Consider the following 14,407-nt stretch of genomic DNA (forward strand, 5'->3'; position numbering starts at 1 on the left):
ACCCCCCCCACCCCCACCCCCCACCCCCTTCTGTCACAGGACAAGCAGCAAACAGGCTGGTGGGAGCAGAGTGACATGAGGATGGATGAAGGGGCTGGGGTTGGAAAAGCCTCCTGGCAAGCTGCAGATAGTCCGGGGCTGTCTCGCTCTGCCAAGGCTCTGGGTCAGGGAATGCTGGGTCTGGAAATGTAGCCTGTGAACCCTTGGGGCTGCAGCAAAGGCTTGTTGCGGGGCTCTGGATTAGTGGGGTCTTTAGGCTCACGGTGTTGTGGGGAAGAAGCAGGAGAGTTAAGGTCAGGTCCCAGTGAGTGGCTCATTACAGTTGTCTTTGTCAGTGACACCAAGCAGGAAGAGCAGAGGTCTGAGATAACACAAATGCCACAGATTTGTCTCATAATGAAAGCAACTACTCAATCTTGAGGCCAGGCTCCATGTGTTGGTGGTTAATGTTTAATGGAAAAGGCCTAGAGCAAAGGAACAAAGTAAGAACTATTTAATTCTGGAGTGTTGGTTTGCACCGTATGTTTTCCACTTAATAAATATTTTAGGCACTTATGCTCAACCAAGAACATGGGCTCTGTCTTCCATGGGCTTGTGCATCTTCGCTTCCCCTTGGCAAGTCCTGGGCTCCCCCCCCTTTGCCAGTGCCTCTTCTCCAGGGAACTGGGGAAGATTTCTGCCCAGTGACCCCATCTCAGCCTGCAAAGCCCCTGCACAAGGTCCAGCTCTGTCTCAGCCGGGAGAGGATGGGGTGGCACATGGGCCCCTGCCTACCCAGGGACCAGTGCTGTTTGGTGGGGTGCAGGGGACACCCTGAGGGACATGTCCCTGGATGGCCAGCCCAGACCTTCTTCCTGCCTTCTGCCAGGACCCAAGCCACAGCAGGTCGAGGCTCAGTGCTGCTTGGGGCTGGCAACATCGGGAGCCTGGCGCTGGGGGCTGAGTGAAAGGCCCCCTCATGTTTCTCCCTGTCAGGGCTGGCTGGACTCCTGCACCCTGAAGCAGGTCTCTGGGGCAGATGTAGCAGGACCAGGCCCCTGCCCCACAGCCACAGCTTATTTTACCTGAATCCAGCCCGCCGTGCTGGCATATGTCAACCGATAGGCACTGAGAGAGATGAGCTGGCTGTCAGCCATGCTGTGCTGGGGCAGTGGCTCCTCTGTGGAAGGGAGAAATGTCACAGCCAGTGCCCAGCCCCACCACCACAGTGCAGGATGCGATCAGCCTCCATCCCTGCCCTCCCACAGCTCTCGAGGCACTGGGTGGGTATGAGTGGGATCTGGGTTCAAGGGCAGGAGAAACAAGGCTCCAGCAGTAACTGGCTAGCACTCAGATTTCCAGCAGTCCCTGTGGCCGTCAAAGGCTTGGGAAAGGGAAGGCTGGAGCACTTGGTGTCCTGATGACCTGGAGAGTGTGCCTTTGCATGACAGCCTCTGGGGGCTGACAGCAGCATGGAGAATATTTATGTGTACGGATGTTTTTAGATGGGGCTTCAGCATCCCAGGTGACCACAGACTTTTAAGTCAGGGTTGCAGTCCAGGACAAGCATGGATGGTACCACATATCCCCCTGCTCCTGTGGATGCACAGCCACACGTTTGGAAAGTCCCCCTGGACAAATGTGACATCCCCAGTGAGAGCAAACCCTCCTGCTGAGCCGCCCCACAGAGGCTGCTGTGCTCACAGGGGCTTTGCCAGCCAGGATGCTGCCGGGCCGGCTTGTGTTGCTGATTTATTGCTGTGCCCATGGCTCAGTAACCCTGAGGCTAATGCTCTTCATTTTGTCACAGGTTTGGAGAAAGCCAACTGTGATTCCTAAAGAGACCATCCCAGGAGCAGTGATGTCACTCAGTGCACAATCTCTGCCACAGACAGACATATCCGATAACGTATATATATATTATATTATTTTTTTATATATATATATATATATATATACACACATTAACAAAGAAGTTGCAAAAAAAAAAAAAAACCAACAAAAAAAGGGAAAAAATGTAACAGGACAAACAACCCTCCCCCAAAACAAAACTGAAACAAGTATGTTACATATGGAAGAGTTCACCACATCCCAGTCTATACAGCGGAGTCACCAGGAGCAGATAAGCCAGCATAGCCCCTCCACCCGTGTCCTGCCCCCACGCAGGGGCTGTGGGAAAGGCGCTCATTCATAACCCTGGGGGCAGGGCCTGAAGGGGCTCGCATTGGCTGGAACTACTGCTGTGTCATCACCCCCAAGGTGGCTTTAACCGATGGGATTGCTCGCTCATGGGCCGGGGGCAAAGGCTGCAAAGCCGCGGGGCAGCATCGTTCTAGGAGCAGGGACCAGGGATGGGGCTGGTCCTCCCACCCTCCTCCTAACGCCTGCGTGGGTTTTGCTTTTCCAAAACCAGGAGAGGAAAACATGGGTGACTCGGGAAGGGCTCCCAGTGCCAGCACTGTCTGCTCGGGGAGCAGGGCTCCCCTCACTTCGTCCTCCTGCCTGGCCCGGGTACGAGACATGGGTGGCGGGGAAGGGGGGGATCCCCCCTGTAATTAGTGCAATTTCATCAGGTGCAAATGTCACATTAATGGCTCGTGTGCTCTGAGTTAATGGATGCACTGAGTCCTCTAGCAATAAGCCAGTCAAAGCAGTGCTGGTGCCAGCGGAAAGCTTGGCACCTGGATTGCAAACACTAAAATCCATCTCCAGTGCTTGGGGATTTGTTTGAGGTTGGCATATTATCAGCAGCCCTGGATGGGACCAGCACACCGGGAAAGGACTTTCATGATAGCCCACTGTGCCTTTGAAAAAACATCCAACTGAAAATGGCAGCTTATCCTCTTAAAATTAATTGTGGCTGTGTGCTTAGTGGTTGGGAATGGCAGGCGTGATGTTGCTGCATCCCCACCTGGTGCTCTCTCATGCAGGGGGGCAGAAGAAGCAGATAAACCTGCTATCTCTGCTTGGGAGGGATGTACTGCGGGCCATCAGCCCCTACCAGGCACCATGGTCAGCAGCCTGGATCAGAGGCAAAATCACCCTTGGCTTGGCAGTGCAGGTGGCAGATCCCTTCCCTGCAGGTGACACCCGCTTCCTGTCCCACAGCGTCAGGCAACCAGTCACCAAAAGTGTCAACCAGGTAAAGCAGAGGGCTGCTGTGCTGAGAAACAGGCTCTTTTTATACAGTCTCCCTGAACAGAGCTACTGCCTGTCAGCTGCCACTACCAGACAATGACAAGTGTCCCCCTGGCCAGGCTGCTGGTGGGGAGCACCCACTTTTGGACAGGGCCAACTGGCTCCCACCGAGTTCCACCAGACTCTCCCACAGCCCTCATGGGACAAGCCTTGAAGTGCCGTCACCCTGTCTGCATCAGCCACCTACCCCTCTGAGGCTGGGCTTTGAGGTAGTTCCCTATAAGCAAAGTCTGAAAAAAGAAAGGAAAAGGCTGGTAGAGCTCGGAGGTCTCAACCTGACAGTCCCCGTGTGATGCCACCGAGGCACCTGACAGCACCACATCCAGAGGAGAAAAAGGGATTTTCCAACACCACAGAACAAAGGCAAGTACCAGCTCATCTTGGGCCGTCACACTGCCCAACCTGCTCGATGATGCTCGCTCCCCCTGGCATCCCCACCACGCCGTGCCACCTGCCACAGGCGAGATGTCAGCCCACCTGCCCCAAATCGTGCCATGGACCCTGGCTGCAGGTACCCACGCTGGACTTTTTCTCCCTGCAGTGCAGGGACTGGTGCACCTGGCCCAGTTCCTCCTGGCTTTTAAGCAAATGTGGAAACTGAGGCTTGGCCAGGGTACTTGGTGCTTGTGGCTACTGGGAGCACTGGTGGCAGCCAAAGATCTCCCAGTAACCAGGGGCTGGAGCCCTCATGATGGATTCAGTCCTTTGCCACACAGCAAACAGGATGGCTCCACACTCATGCCACTGTGGTGGAGAACAAACCAAGAGCCAAAATCTGGCGTCATAAATTGAGATTTTGGGTCATAAAGCACAGAGATGGTCTTTGGGCAGGATGTGACCATCTGCTCAGCATGGGGAGATGTGTTTTTTCTGCAGGGACACCAGATGCGAGCTAATAGAGAAGCTCCATGCAGAACTGCACATGGTGGGACACAGCTGGCCCAACCCCGCGTCAGGAAGGAACAACTGCCAAACCTCCGTGCTGGGGTGAGACACTCCTTGGCTGGCTCCTTAATGGTGGGGACCTCCCTGACTCCTGCTGAGCTCCCAAAGGAGGAGACATGGCAGGGTGGGTGTCCATGGCTGGCTGCCCTCCAGCGTGGGACTGCAAACCCAGCTAAGTGCAGGGGACACAGCCAGCAGCAGCATGCACATGGCTGGGGGGGCAGCAGGACCATCCTCAGCACTACCCTCGCAGACCATCCACCACATCACCACCATCCACCACGTAACCAACACCAGTGCTCAGCAAACATGAGGGGTCCATGTGGTTATCTACCACACCAGAGCAGCTGCCGGACTTCAGCCAGACAGAAAGTCCTCCCCAGAAAATGATGCTCAGGACCCACCTGGCTCTCGAGACAAGCTAGCAACGGGCTCCAGAAAGCCAATCCCTCCTGTTCCAACCTGCGCCTCGCGGGGACACAAGAGACATCCCCCTGCCCAGAGCAGCACCTGAAAACCCACCCCAGCCTTTCCAGCACCCAAGGGAAGACAAAACCATCCAGGTGACAATCTGCTTTGGGAGAGATGGGAGCACACCACCAAGGAGTTGCACAAGCTGCACTCACAAGCGGCGCTCACTGATGGGAGTTTATTTTTAGCCGTGGTCAGAGGTTCTTCCTTTTTCCCCTTAAAAAAAAATAATTGAGCTGCATGTAGGAAGGCGCTCGCTTGCTGGGAGTGTTACAGCTGCACGGCGGCTCTCCGGCATGACTGCCAAGCAGGCTCCTGGAGGCTGGCTCCGAACGCCGGCACCCACCAGCATCGCTGGTGCCACCGCGGGGCACAGGCAGGGCTAGGGACGCCTAGTGACAGGCTTTCATCCCTGATACGTATGGGGACTCCTGGGGCCTGCAGTTACACTCCTGTTGCTCTGGGTAATCTATGAAGTCCGGGGCGGGTAGACCCGAGAGGATCATCAAGGATTTGTTCCAGATGGTGAAGGTCGGACACACTGGTAGGATGAAGGAGACTTCGAACGTGTGGAGGTGGAGAGAGTTGGCTGGGTCGTAGAAGGAGAGCGCGTTGTTGTCGTAATCCAGGAGGACACCGAGGCGCTTCATCTGCGGGTGGACCTCCACCAGCATCTCCTTGTTGTTGTGCCTTACCATGAAGTTGTTGTTGCAGCGGGAGAAGACCCAAGATGAGGAGTTCTTCCCGATCCACTCGTTCTTGGGGGCCGACTTGTAAGCCACGCCGATGGCATACCTGCAAGAGAGGAGAAGCTTTGCTAGCAACTTCCAGCCTCGGCATGGGACAAAGTCCAGCCCTGATGGCTGCTGCCACCCCTGACGGTGGAAGCAGCACAGCAACAGCTTTTTGTGACTGAAAAGCCACTTGCAGATGCTTGGCTGGGGAAAAGCATCCCTCCCTCCCCACACAGCCTCCTGCTGCCAGGCAGAGTGAGAAGCAGAGGTGACAGAGCTGGGCGCTTTCAGCAGGAACCATCCATTTTAGCCCCATTGTGCTGCACAAGCAGCTTTAACAGCGTGGCAGCGTGATAATGCTGCTGTAATGCCTCCCGGCTCAGCTCGGCAGCAGAGGCTTTCTGGGGATCTGCCTGGTAGGCGCCTTCTCATAATAAACCCCAACTGTTTCACTTCTAAGCGCACTCTGTGTGAAGGCGTTTTTCAGCCCACGGGTGGACGGGAGGCTGAGTCCGATGGGAGTGCCTTCTGAGCCAGGAGTGCTGCTGTGCTTGCTCCTTCCCCAACGGAGAGGGGGGCCAGGCACACCCAGAAACCAGGGCCAGCTCTCTGGGTCAGGGAGAGGGTTTTTCTCTGTTAATGACCCCAGCAGCTGCAAGCACAGGGTTCAAGGGAAAGGCAAGAAGTGACACCCCTCCCCTCCAAACCCTCGGGACAAAAAGCTCCCGATCTGCTTCTCCTGCCACTGCAGGGCAGAGCTGCCAGCCCACGGTGAGACCTCCCCTCTTGGCTATGCCTGAAGCCCTGGGAGAAGAGGTTAATTTCCCTGAAGCTTGTGGTCATAAGTTAGGGGGCACGAAGACAGTGCATGCTGTGTCTCCCTGTTTTTTGACTGCTGCTGCTCTCTGTTCTCTGAATCCCTCTGGCCAGCTGGAAGAACCAGCGAGCTCTGGCCAAAAGCAACCAGCTGGGGAGAGCAGGATGGGGGAGAAGGGCAAAACCAGGCAATGATCCGTTCCCCAAGCCAGGCTGGTGTGCGGTGCCCCTTGCGGATCTGTTTGAGGGAGAGGAGATGTGTTTTGCAGCAGCATGCAAAATACCGGTTCTTCCTCAGCTGGAGCTCCTGGAGATGCACACAGGTTTTGAGGATCAGCTGAGCCCCCGTTACATGCTGCAAAGGAGGCAGCCCACGAACCGCTGGCGGCGGTAACCATGTGGAAGTACTGCCCTGCCTGCAGCACCATTGAAGGGACGGGGCGAGGTGGGGAAGGGTCAGTGTCGGTGTGGGGCTGAGGTGCAGGGAGATGGGAGGTGGCACTGAGGGTGGCTGAGAGCTGCAGGTCCCACCCTGCCTTTGACCAAAGCATCCTTGCGATGAGCCCCATCAGGAGACCGGGCTCCAGGCTTGCCCTGAGTCATGGCCACAGCCAACTCAGCTAGCTTCCAGCACGTGGCTGTGCTCATTCTGCATCTGAACACACCCCTCTGCAGAGCCCAAGGAGCTGCTATATATTTGAAAGCTATTTCCTGCTCTGAAGTTCTTGCAGTATTCGGTCATCAGCAAAACAACGCCTGGAACAGATCTATTTCTAAGAAACAGCTCCAGAAACAATTATTGCTCGAGAAACAATTCACAAATCAAATTGCTGAAGTCGGAAACTGCTTTCTAACGAAGGGTGCGCTAGCCTACATCCCTGACTCGTCCCTTCTGCTGCTGTCCAGATGCTTTTTGCAGGCAGGGGCTTGGACCTGAGGGCAAGCCTGGGCTGGGGATGCCTGCTGAGATGCAGGAGGGAGGTGCTGTGGGGTCAAGGATGCTGCGTGACACTACTGCCAGCAAGAAGCTGCACTCAGGGCCATGCTTCTGTGCAAGCCTCTCTGACAAGGGCTGCTGGAGAGGATGGGGTGAAAGCAATCCCCACCCCTTGCAGTTCCCAGCAATGCTGCCTTCATCTCCCATGGAGTACAGGGAGGGGATTGGCTCTCACCCTCCCACTCTCGCAGTGTCCACCCATGGAGCCTGGACCAGGGAACAGTCATCAAACCTCAGCTGAGAGCAATCGCTGCAGAGGAGGCACTGCAGCCAGGGCTGCCGCTGCTCCTGGTGCTCCACTGAGCCTGGTCCCCTTCAGCAGATGCCAGGGTGACCCAAGGTGGGGACAAAGCTCTGTTCCTGTTGATAGGAGGGAGACATGGACTTGGCCTCCCTCAAGAGAAGCAGCTTGTGGCAATGAAGTCAGCCTCTCCTGAAACAAAGCCATGTGGCAGCAGCACAGGGCGAGTGAGAGCAAATGGCAAGCAAAGCATCACCCTCTGCTTTGCCCCACTGGTCCTCTGGCCACCACAGGGCAGAGAGGTACATCCCTATGAGGAGGGGGACGCGCTGCTTGGGATGATTTCTCCTGCCAGCCTGCAACGCTGGGTATGACTATAGGGTGACACAGCAGGCATGGAACAGGCTCCCCTGGAGCTGCCTGCCCTCACAGGGATAGCTCAGTGCCTTGCCAGGCCTTTGCAAACCTCCCTTGGAGACATCCCTGTCTCCTCTGCTTAGGGGGACCGTGGCTCTGTGCACCCTTCCAGCTCAGACTTCATAATCACGCCTGGCCCAGCTAAGCAGGACCTTGCCCGAGACAGCCCAGGGGAGGGCACGGTGCATGCAAAAACCAGCAGATCTAAAGCTCTGTAGCACCTCTGCCCTGCTGTCATGGTGAGCTTTGAGCCCTGGCAAGCATTAGCAGGGTCAGCAGGTGAAGGATATACAAGTGAAGATACAAGCTCCGCTTTGCAGCCTGACTGGATCAGGCCCAAAGGCTTCTGGCAGACAGGAGAAACTCATAAACCTCTTGAAAGGTTCTTGAAAGCCACAGCCACCCGGATTTAAGGTCTCAAGCACCTCCCCGCCCACGAGCAGCTCTACCAAAACCGTGGCCTTTAGCCCTAGTGTGCCCCACAGCATCTCTGGGGAAATCTGGGGGACCCTGGCAGAGGGAGGGAAGACAACGGTGCTGCCTACCAGGTTGAGGATCCCACCACCACCTCCCAGTAGTGGCAGCCACTGTCAATGAAGACGTTGCCTGCCGCCCCGTAGCATCCTGTCCCACTGAACCTCTCCGGCGTGTGGCTCTTCTTCAAGGAGCTCTCATCCTTCTCCATCTGCAGCCCGTCATTGGAGATTTTCAACTTCTTGTGAGCCATCTTGGGGTCCAGCTTAAAAGGCTGACCTGTTAGAAGAAGACACATGGATTAGGATTTACATTTATTATTGGGACAAGATGAAATGACCTCAAGTTGCACCAGGGGAGGTTTAGATTGGATATTAGGAAAAATTTCTTCAGTGAAAGGGTGGTTAAGCATTGGAACAGGCTGCTCAGGGAGGTGGTGGAGTCACCATCCCTGGAAGTGTTTAAAAAACATGTAGATGTGGTGTTTAGGGACATGGTTTAGTGGTGCACCTGGCAGTGCTACATCAACAGTTGGATTTGATGATCTTAAGGGTCTTCTCCAACTCGAATTATTCTATGATTTGTTACCATCATTGTGCAGACAGAACACGGCAGGAAACATCTGCCCCAGGCTCTTTGGACATCCTCCATGAGCCAAAGGTGCCCCCACTAGCCAAGGGCACTGGATTATAGATGCCCAGCAAGATGCTGAGGCACATCCACATGCCTCATGCATCTATTTTCCTGGGCTGATCTGTAAACCATTGGTCCCTGTGCTGCTCCCGTGGCCCTGGTGCCAGCTACAGCTCCTCAGCCTTCTGGAAGGAGAAAGAAAGTTGCTGCTGCCCACACCTGCAAGCAAGCCACCACCCTGGCACCGTGGCAGCAGGAAGCAGGGATGAGAGCAGCACCTCCACCTTGGGCTTAGTCCCCAGCCTGGGAACCACTCACCTTCGTGGACCAAACAGAGGGAAAGGAGGTGAAACAGAAAAATGCAGAGGAAGGAGCTGAAGAGCATGAGCTCTCTGCCCCCCAGGGAGGATCAGGACTGGACAGTAGCCAGGCTGGGCAGCCCAGCACATCGGGCAGGGATCCTTAAGTGAGGGGCTGGGGAATACCCAGGGTCTCATTGCATATGACCTCCTTCAAATGCCTCATTCCCCATCAGAGTGGCTTCTGTTTGCCCCTTCTCGATGATGCAAAACGTGGCAGAAACAGGAGGATGTTTCCGGGTAATGGAAGTGGCACCGAAGCTGCCATCAGGATGCACCGTGAACCAAACCTGGGCAGGGCGTGTAGCCCGAATTCCTGAACGGATCCATACTCTGTTAGCAGTAATGAGAGCTACATGAAGACAGGAGAGGGAGAACAGACTCTTTAAGTGCTGGTATAACAAAACTGTATCGCAGAAGCTGTACTGCAGCACTGAGCACATCCCTGAATCCCCATCAGCAGCCGAGGCAGACTGCTCCCCGGGGCACACAGGCTGCCATTACGTGTTACAGGAAGCATGCCCGAGGTTTTTCAGTGTTTCTCCACTGCCAACAAGGCCTCACCACTTGGAGAAGACGTCTGGGCTGTGGATGCAGCAGTGGAAGTAAATCAAAGGCGTCAGGTCCAGCCCATGTTTAGTGGAGGCTGGAAGGGAGGTGCAAGCACAGGGCCAACCAGCCAGCCAGCGCACGCCCCAGGGCTTCCTCTGCAATTAACAGGATTGAGTTTGATGGATTTTGCAGATCTTTAATGCTGGCTTGAAACTCAACTGCAATGCCTTTGTAATGTTACCAGCACACAGAAAGCCAAACTATTTCCTAATTGACACACACCAGCTGCTCTTCTTGCTTTGATAAAAAGCCTCCTGAAGATCCGCAAGGCCAGGGGAACATCTGTCCTCCCTCGCACTGATAAACTCCATCTCTTCTGGGCACCAGCTCTGCAACCCATTCAACAGCAAGTGCCATGGATTTCTCTGCAAGGCTCCAATTTTTGGTGCCAAACAGCCTCGCCACAAAACTAACCCTCACCAGCTCCCAGGGCCAGGTCTTGTGCATGTAGGGACACAGGTGGGGACGGGCTCAGAAAAATACCTGCAAACACAGACTTGTTCAGTATGGAGGGCTGGGGGATTTGGTGCGTCTTCTGCTCAGGCTGCTCATGGGCACAGCCCTGCCAGCAGGGCCCAGGCTGCTCACCTGGGTGACCTCCCCAGCACTCCCCCCATTGCCTGCTTCCAAAGCAAGGCCTTCACCTGACCTCCTTATTTTTCAATGATTTCCCTCTGGAAGCCCCCAGACTGTCCCTGGTTTTGCAAACAAAACCTCAAGATGTTGTAAAGAAGCAAATTTGAGTTGTAGTGTTCTTTGTCGCTGTGAGTTTTCATGCAAGATACAGTAAAGACCATATAGATACCAGACAGGATTTCTGTAAGGATTAATCTACTTTAGCACAAAGTGCACCGGACAGCTCAGCAAAACACTTTAAATAACTGCAAGCAGCTGAAAACCCAGGCTTTGGTGCCTGGAGCGGTCCCTGGCCGGGCTTGGGGGAAACGCTGCGCTGCACGAGCTGTGCCCCACTGCTTGCTCCCGTTTTCAACTACGGACACCGAGTCTTGGCGAGGAGAAATGCCCGGCGCCAATGCTATGCAGTGAGGGGGTTTCCAAGCCATGGCTAGGAACCATTGCAAGTGGCAAGCAGCATTAGCTACAGCAAGGCTGGAGAGCTTTCAAGTGTGACCCCATAATGGAGCTCATCTGCGCTACGCTCTACCTGGTGGTAGCTCGTGTTGATTTTCCTTGGAGCCCAATTTGCTAGGTAATTGAGTTGAGAGGCCTGAAAGTAAAGCTGCAAATTGGGAGTGACCTGCCCCCTCCTTTCCTCTAGCTATTTCAATATTTCTGTAGCTATGTTTTTCCAGCAGTAATGCAAAGAGACAAGCTCTGAGGAAGTGAGGTATAAAAATACTCGGCCCTGTCAAGAGAGAGACAGCCACAGCCCTTGTCACAAAGATGACCCCTTTTTAAGGTCACTGTGAACAACTGGAGTCCAGCTCTCATTGCTGGTCTGTGCTGGCACATCCTGGGTCAAGGGGTCAAGCAGTATCTGCAGACAGTTTGCTGTGATGGGTAAGATGGAAGTTAAAAAGCACACAGCCTGCACCGCAAAATCTTGCTTGGGACAGAGGGCGTTTCAGAAGACACAGCCAGGTGCCTGCTCCCATCTGACCCCTTTCCCCAAAATATCACCCTGGCACTGGGAAACAACATGGATTTCACAGACTCTCAATGGTCCCAACCTCAGCTGCCTCTAATTCCTGGTGCGCGTGCCCGGCAGGGTCCTCTGCAATCACAGCTGCCTGTACCCCGCATGATGCTATGCCGGACGAGCTGGGTTATGGGAAGCTGCTGGAGGACTCGTGACTTGAGGACAGCATGGCTGGGAGAAGCAGAGGTCCCATGCCTAGTCCTAACCCTAGGTTAGCTAAATACAGCTAAACACCAGCACTGATGGCACCAATGCTGTGGAAATCCCTACATGTCCCGACACTTGACCTTCTGGTGATGAAGGAATCTCTCCTAACATCACTTCAGGAGCAAAAAGAGGACTGTGAAATATGCTAACTGGCCCATCTCCTTGTCGAGCTGCTGACCTTTCAGCCAAGGTTACAGCAGTTGAAAAGCATACACTACCTTCTAGTCACCCATTTGAAAAGGAGAAAACCCTGTTGCCCTGCAATGACAAACACGGGCAGGACAGACAGCCCGCGAGGATGCCCTGGGGGTGCAGCATGAAGCAGCGGCACCTTCAGCTGGCACCACCCTGATGATGGGCAGCGAACACCCCAAAGGAGCCATTGTACACCAAGGCTGGCCACAGAAAGAAAATATATATTCTATACATATATATTGCTAAATCAAACGTTCAGAAATTCAGAAGTTTCCCTAAACACTTTGCACGGGCTGCGGATAACCACCGAATCAGTGGCAGAGCAGGATGCGTGCCCGTTAATGCCGTGCACCTCTCCTTCCCATTGCCCAAGCAGGAGGCACCGGGGTCAGATGCTTGGTAGCTCAGCCGTGTGAAAGGAGCTCCTGGCACTCACAAACTGTGGTTATACATAATAATTTGTGCAGCGCTTCAGATGAGGCTTGCTTGAGGTTTTAAACATGCAGGAAGCTGCTGCAGACACATGCCTGCAACAAGGGGAGCTCAAAACCCGATTGGGCTCTTATTTAACCTACCAAATCAAGCCCATCTCTGAGGAGGAGCCCTCAGCAACGTGCTGGAGTCTCTGATGACTGGCACTCAGTTAAAAAAACAAATGAGCAAGCCCCATCCCTTGGGAGTGGCTACCAAAGCAAACCACCCTCGCTCCCTGCTGTGCTGCTCTGTCACAGCATTGCTCTCACCTTGCCAAGCCACCCATTTCTTATTTCCAGAGCGAGCGCCTTTCAAAGCATGGGAAAGCACTTAAAACCAGCAACCACAGGAGGGATACAATTTTAATAAACAAGGCAGAATTGGATTGGAGTTTGCTTCTCAGCAGCACCCCTCCAGCCCCACCACTACACCGCCTTTACTTAATTTCATTTGGTTTAAAGTTGCACAGAGAAAATGAGGAGGCGGAGGTGATAAATCATCTCAAAAGCCTAGTCGACGCAGGAGCAATTGCGGTGTTGAGGAAGGAAACACAAGGGAGGGCTGTGCTCGCCTGGCCGGGCAGACACAGCTCAATGAGCACTGGAAAGACGCAGCCGCGGAGCGGTCAGCTGTGGGCACAGCCTGGAGAGCAGACTCACCTTCTCCCTTGACATTTCCGACCGTCTCTGCTGTGATGTCCACCCCGGCAGCGGGCACCAACGGCCCTGCTGCATTTGCTGCCCTTCAGTGGGGAAATGCTTCCCTCCTCCCACTGCAAACCCAGAAACTGCCCCCCTGGCCGGGATGGGTCCAGCTCTGCTGCTCTCTCATTTTTGTTCAAATCTCACTCTGATTTCTCTAAACAATATTTAACCTTCCTTGGCCACCCCTGGGGTGACGAGAAGGTGAAGCACAGCTTCTCTTCTGTTCTGTGCGCGGCTGCAAAGCCCCATCCACTACCATGGAGACACTTTCCAGCCTCCTTACAGGTCCCCAGAACTGCAGCCCTCTGTGAGCAAAGCCACACATGCACGCACACACAATTGCCCTGGGGCTCCATCCATCACCCTCAAAAAGCCCAGGGATGTAATGATGGACCTTCATGATCTAAAATCCAAGTTGTCCCAGGGCTGGGCACTGACAGGAGCAGACAGCTGATGGGAGCCCCAGGCACTGTGTGGATAGCAGCAGACCATGTCCCTCGTGGCAGGGAAGGAGCTGGGATACCAAGTAAGAAGTAAATTAAATAACCTGAGGGGTCTCCATCGTGCTGCCAGGAACTGTGGGCTCACAAGGAGTGGCTCAGCCATACCCCTCTGGACTCAAGCACCAATGAAGCCGCTCTCCCACCCACCCCAAGGCAAGGCACCCCCCGGGTGGGCACGTACTGTTTGTCTTGAGCCTGGCGGGCTCGCTGTTCCGGCTGCCCGCCTGGTTTATGGCCTTGACAAGGAAGATGTAGCGGGTGCCGCTCTGGAGCCCATGGACAGTGTAATGGTTCTGCTTGATGTTGGGGACAATCATCCAGCTGTCCATGGAGTTGTAGAGGCCTGCGGTATGGGAGATAGGGGAAAAAAGATTTATGCACAGGAAAGAACAGCGTACAAAGACCACCCGCTGCTAATGCAGAGCTCACTGACCACACATTCCCCAGGCTGACTTACTGCCCGCCCGAGAGTTAAGAGCACCTGCAGGAAAATTTCCGTAGATGATAAACCCCAGCAACTCGAAGAGCTTTTATTAACACACAAAGGCAACGTTTCGTAAGGCAAAGCCAGGTGTGGGGTGCAGGCATCTCAAGATGCCGCTGTGGGAGGAGATGGGGAAGGTGCAGAGAAAGGGGAATTCAACTGGCTGCACCTTCCACAGACAGGGCAGATGGCACAGGCAGCTGCCAGCACCTGGGCGAAGGCGATGCCCGTCATCATCCTCTCTTGTTTCTTCACAGGACAACCTCCCTGCTGCTCTGGGGGTTGCAATATGCAATGCTGGCAG

At 54.5% G+C, this 14,407-nt stretch overlaps 1 protein-coding gene across 1 annotated transcript in view; it reads right to left on the reverse strand.

The window, feature by feature from the left end:
• Nucleotides 1-1,965: 1,965 nt before the first annotated feature.
• The window catches only part of MID2 (midline 2), a 113,828-nt gene continuing 101,386 nt past the window's right edge, over nucleotides 1,966-14,407 (reverse strand). Inside the window, exons 8-10 of the mRNA XM_037408333.1 lie at nucleotides 13,801-13,962; nucleotides 8,344-8,551; nucleotides 1,966-5,388 (exon numbers count right to left, since the gene is read on the reverse strand). Of these exons, the coding sequence (XP_037264230.1) occupies nucleotides 4,986-5,388; nucleotides 8,344-8,551; nucleotides 13,801-13,962 (773 nt within the window). The 3' untranslated portion in view covers nucleotides 1,966-4,985. The remainder of the gene's footprint in view (nucleotides 5,389-8,343; nucleotides 8,552-13,800; nucleotides 13,963-14,407) is intronic.

This window comes from Falco rusticolus, chromosome 14, assembly GCF_015220075.1.
Source record: "Falco rusticolus isolate bFalRus1 chromosome 14, bFalRus1.pri, whole genome shotgun sequence".
NCBI classification, from domain to species: Eukaryota; Metazoa; Chordata; class Aves; order Falconiformes; family Falconidae; genus Falco; species Falco rusticolus.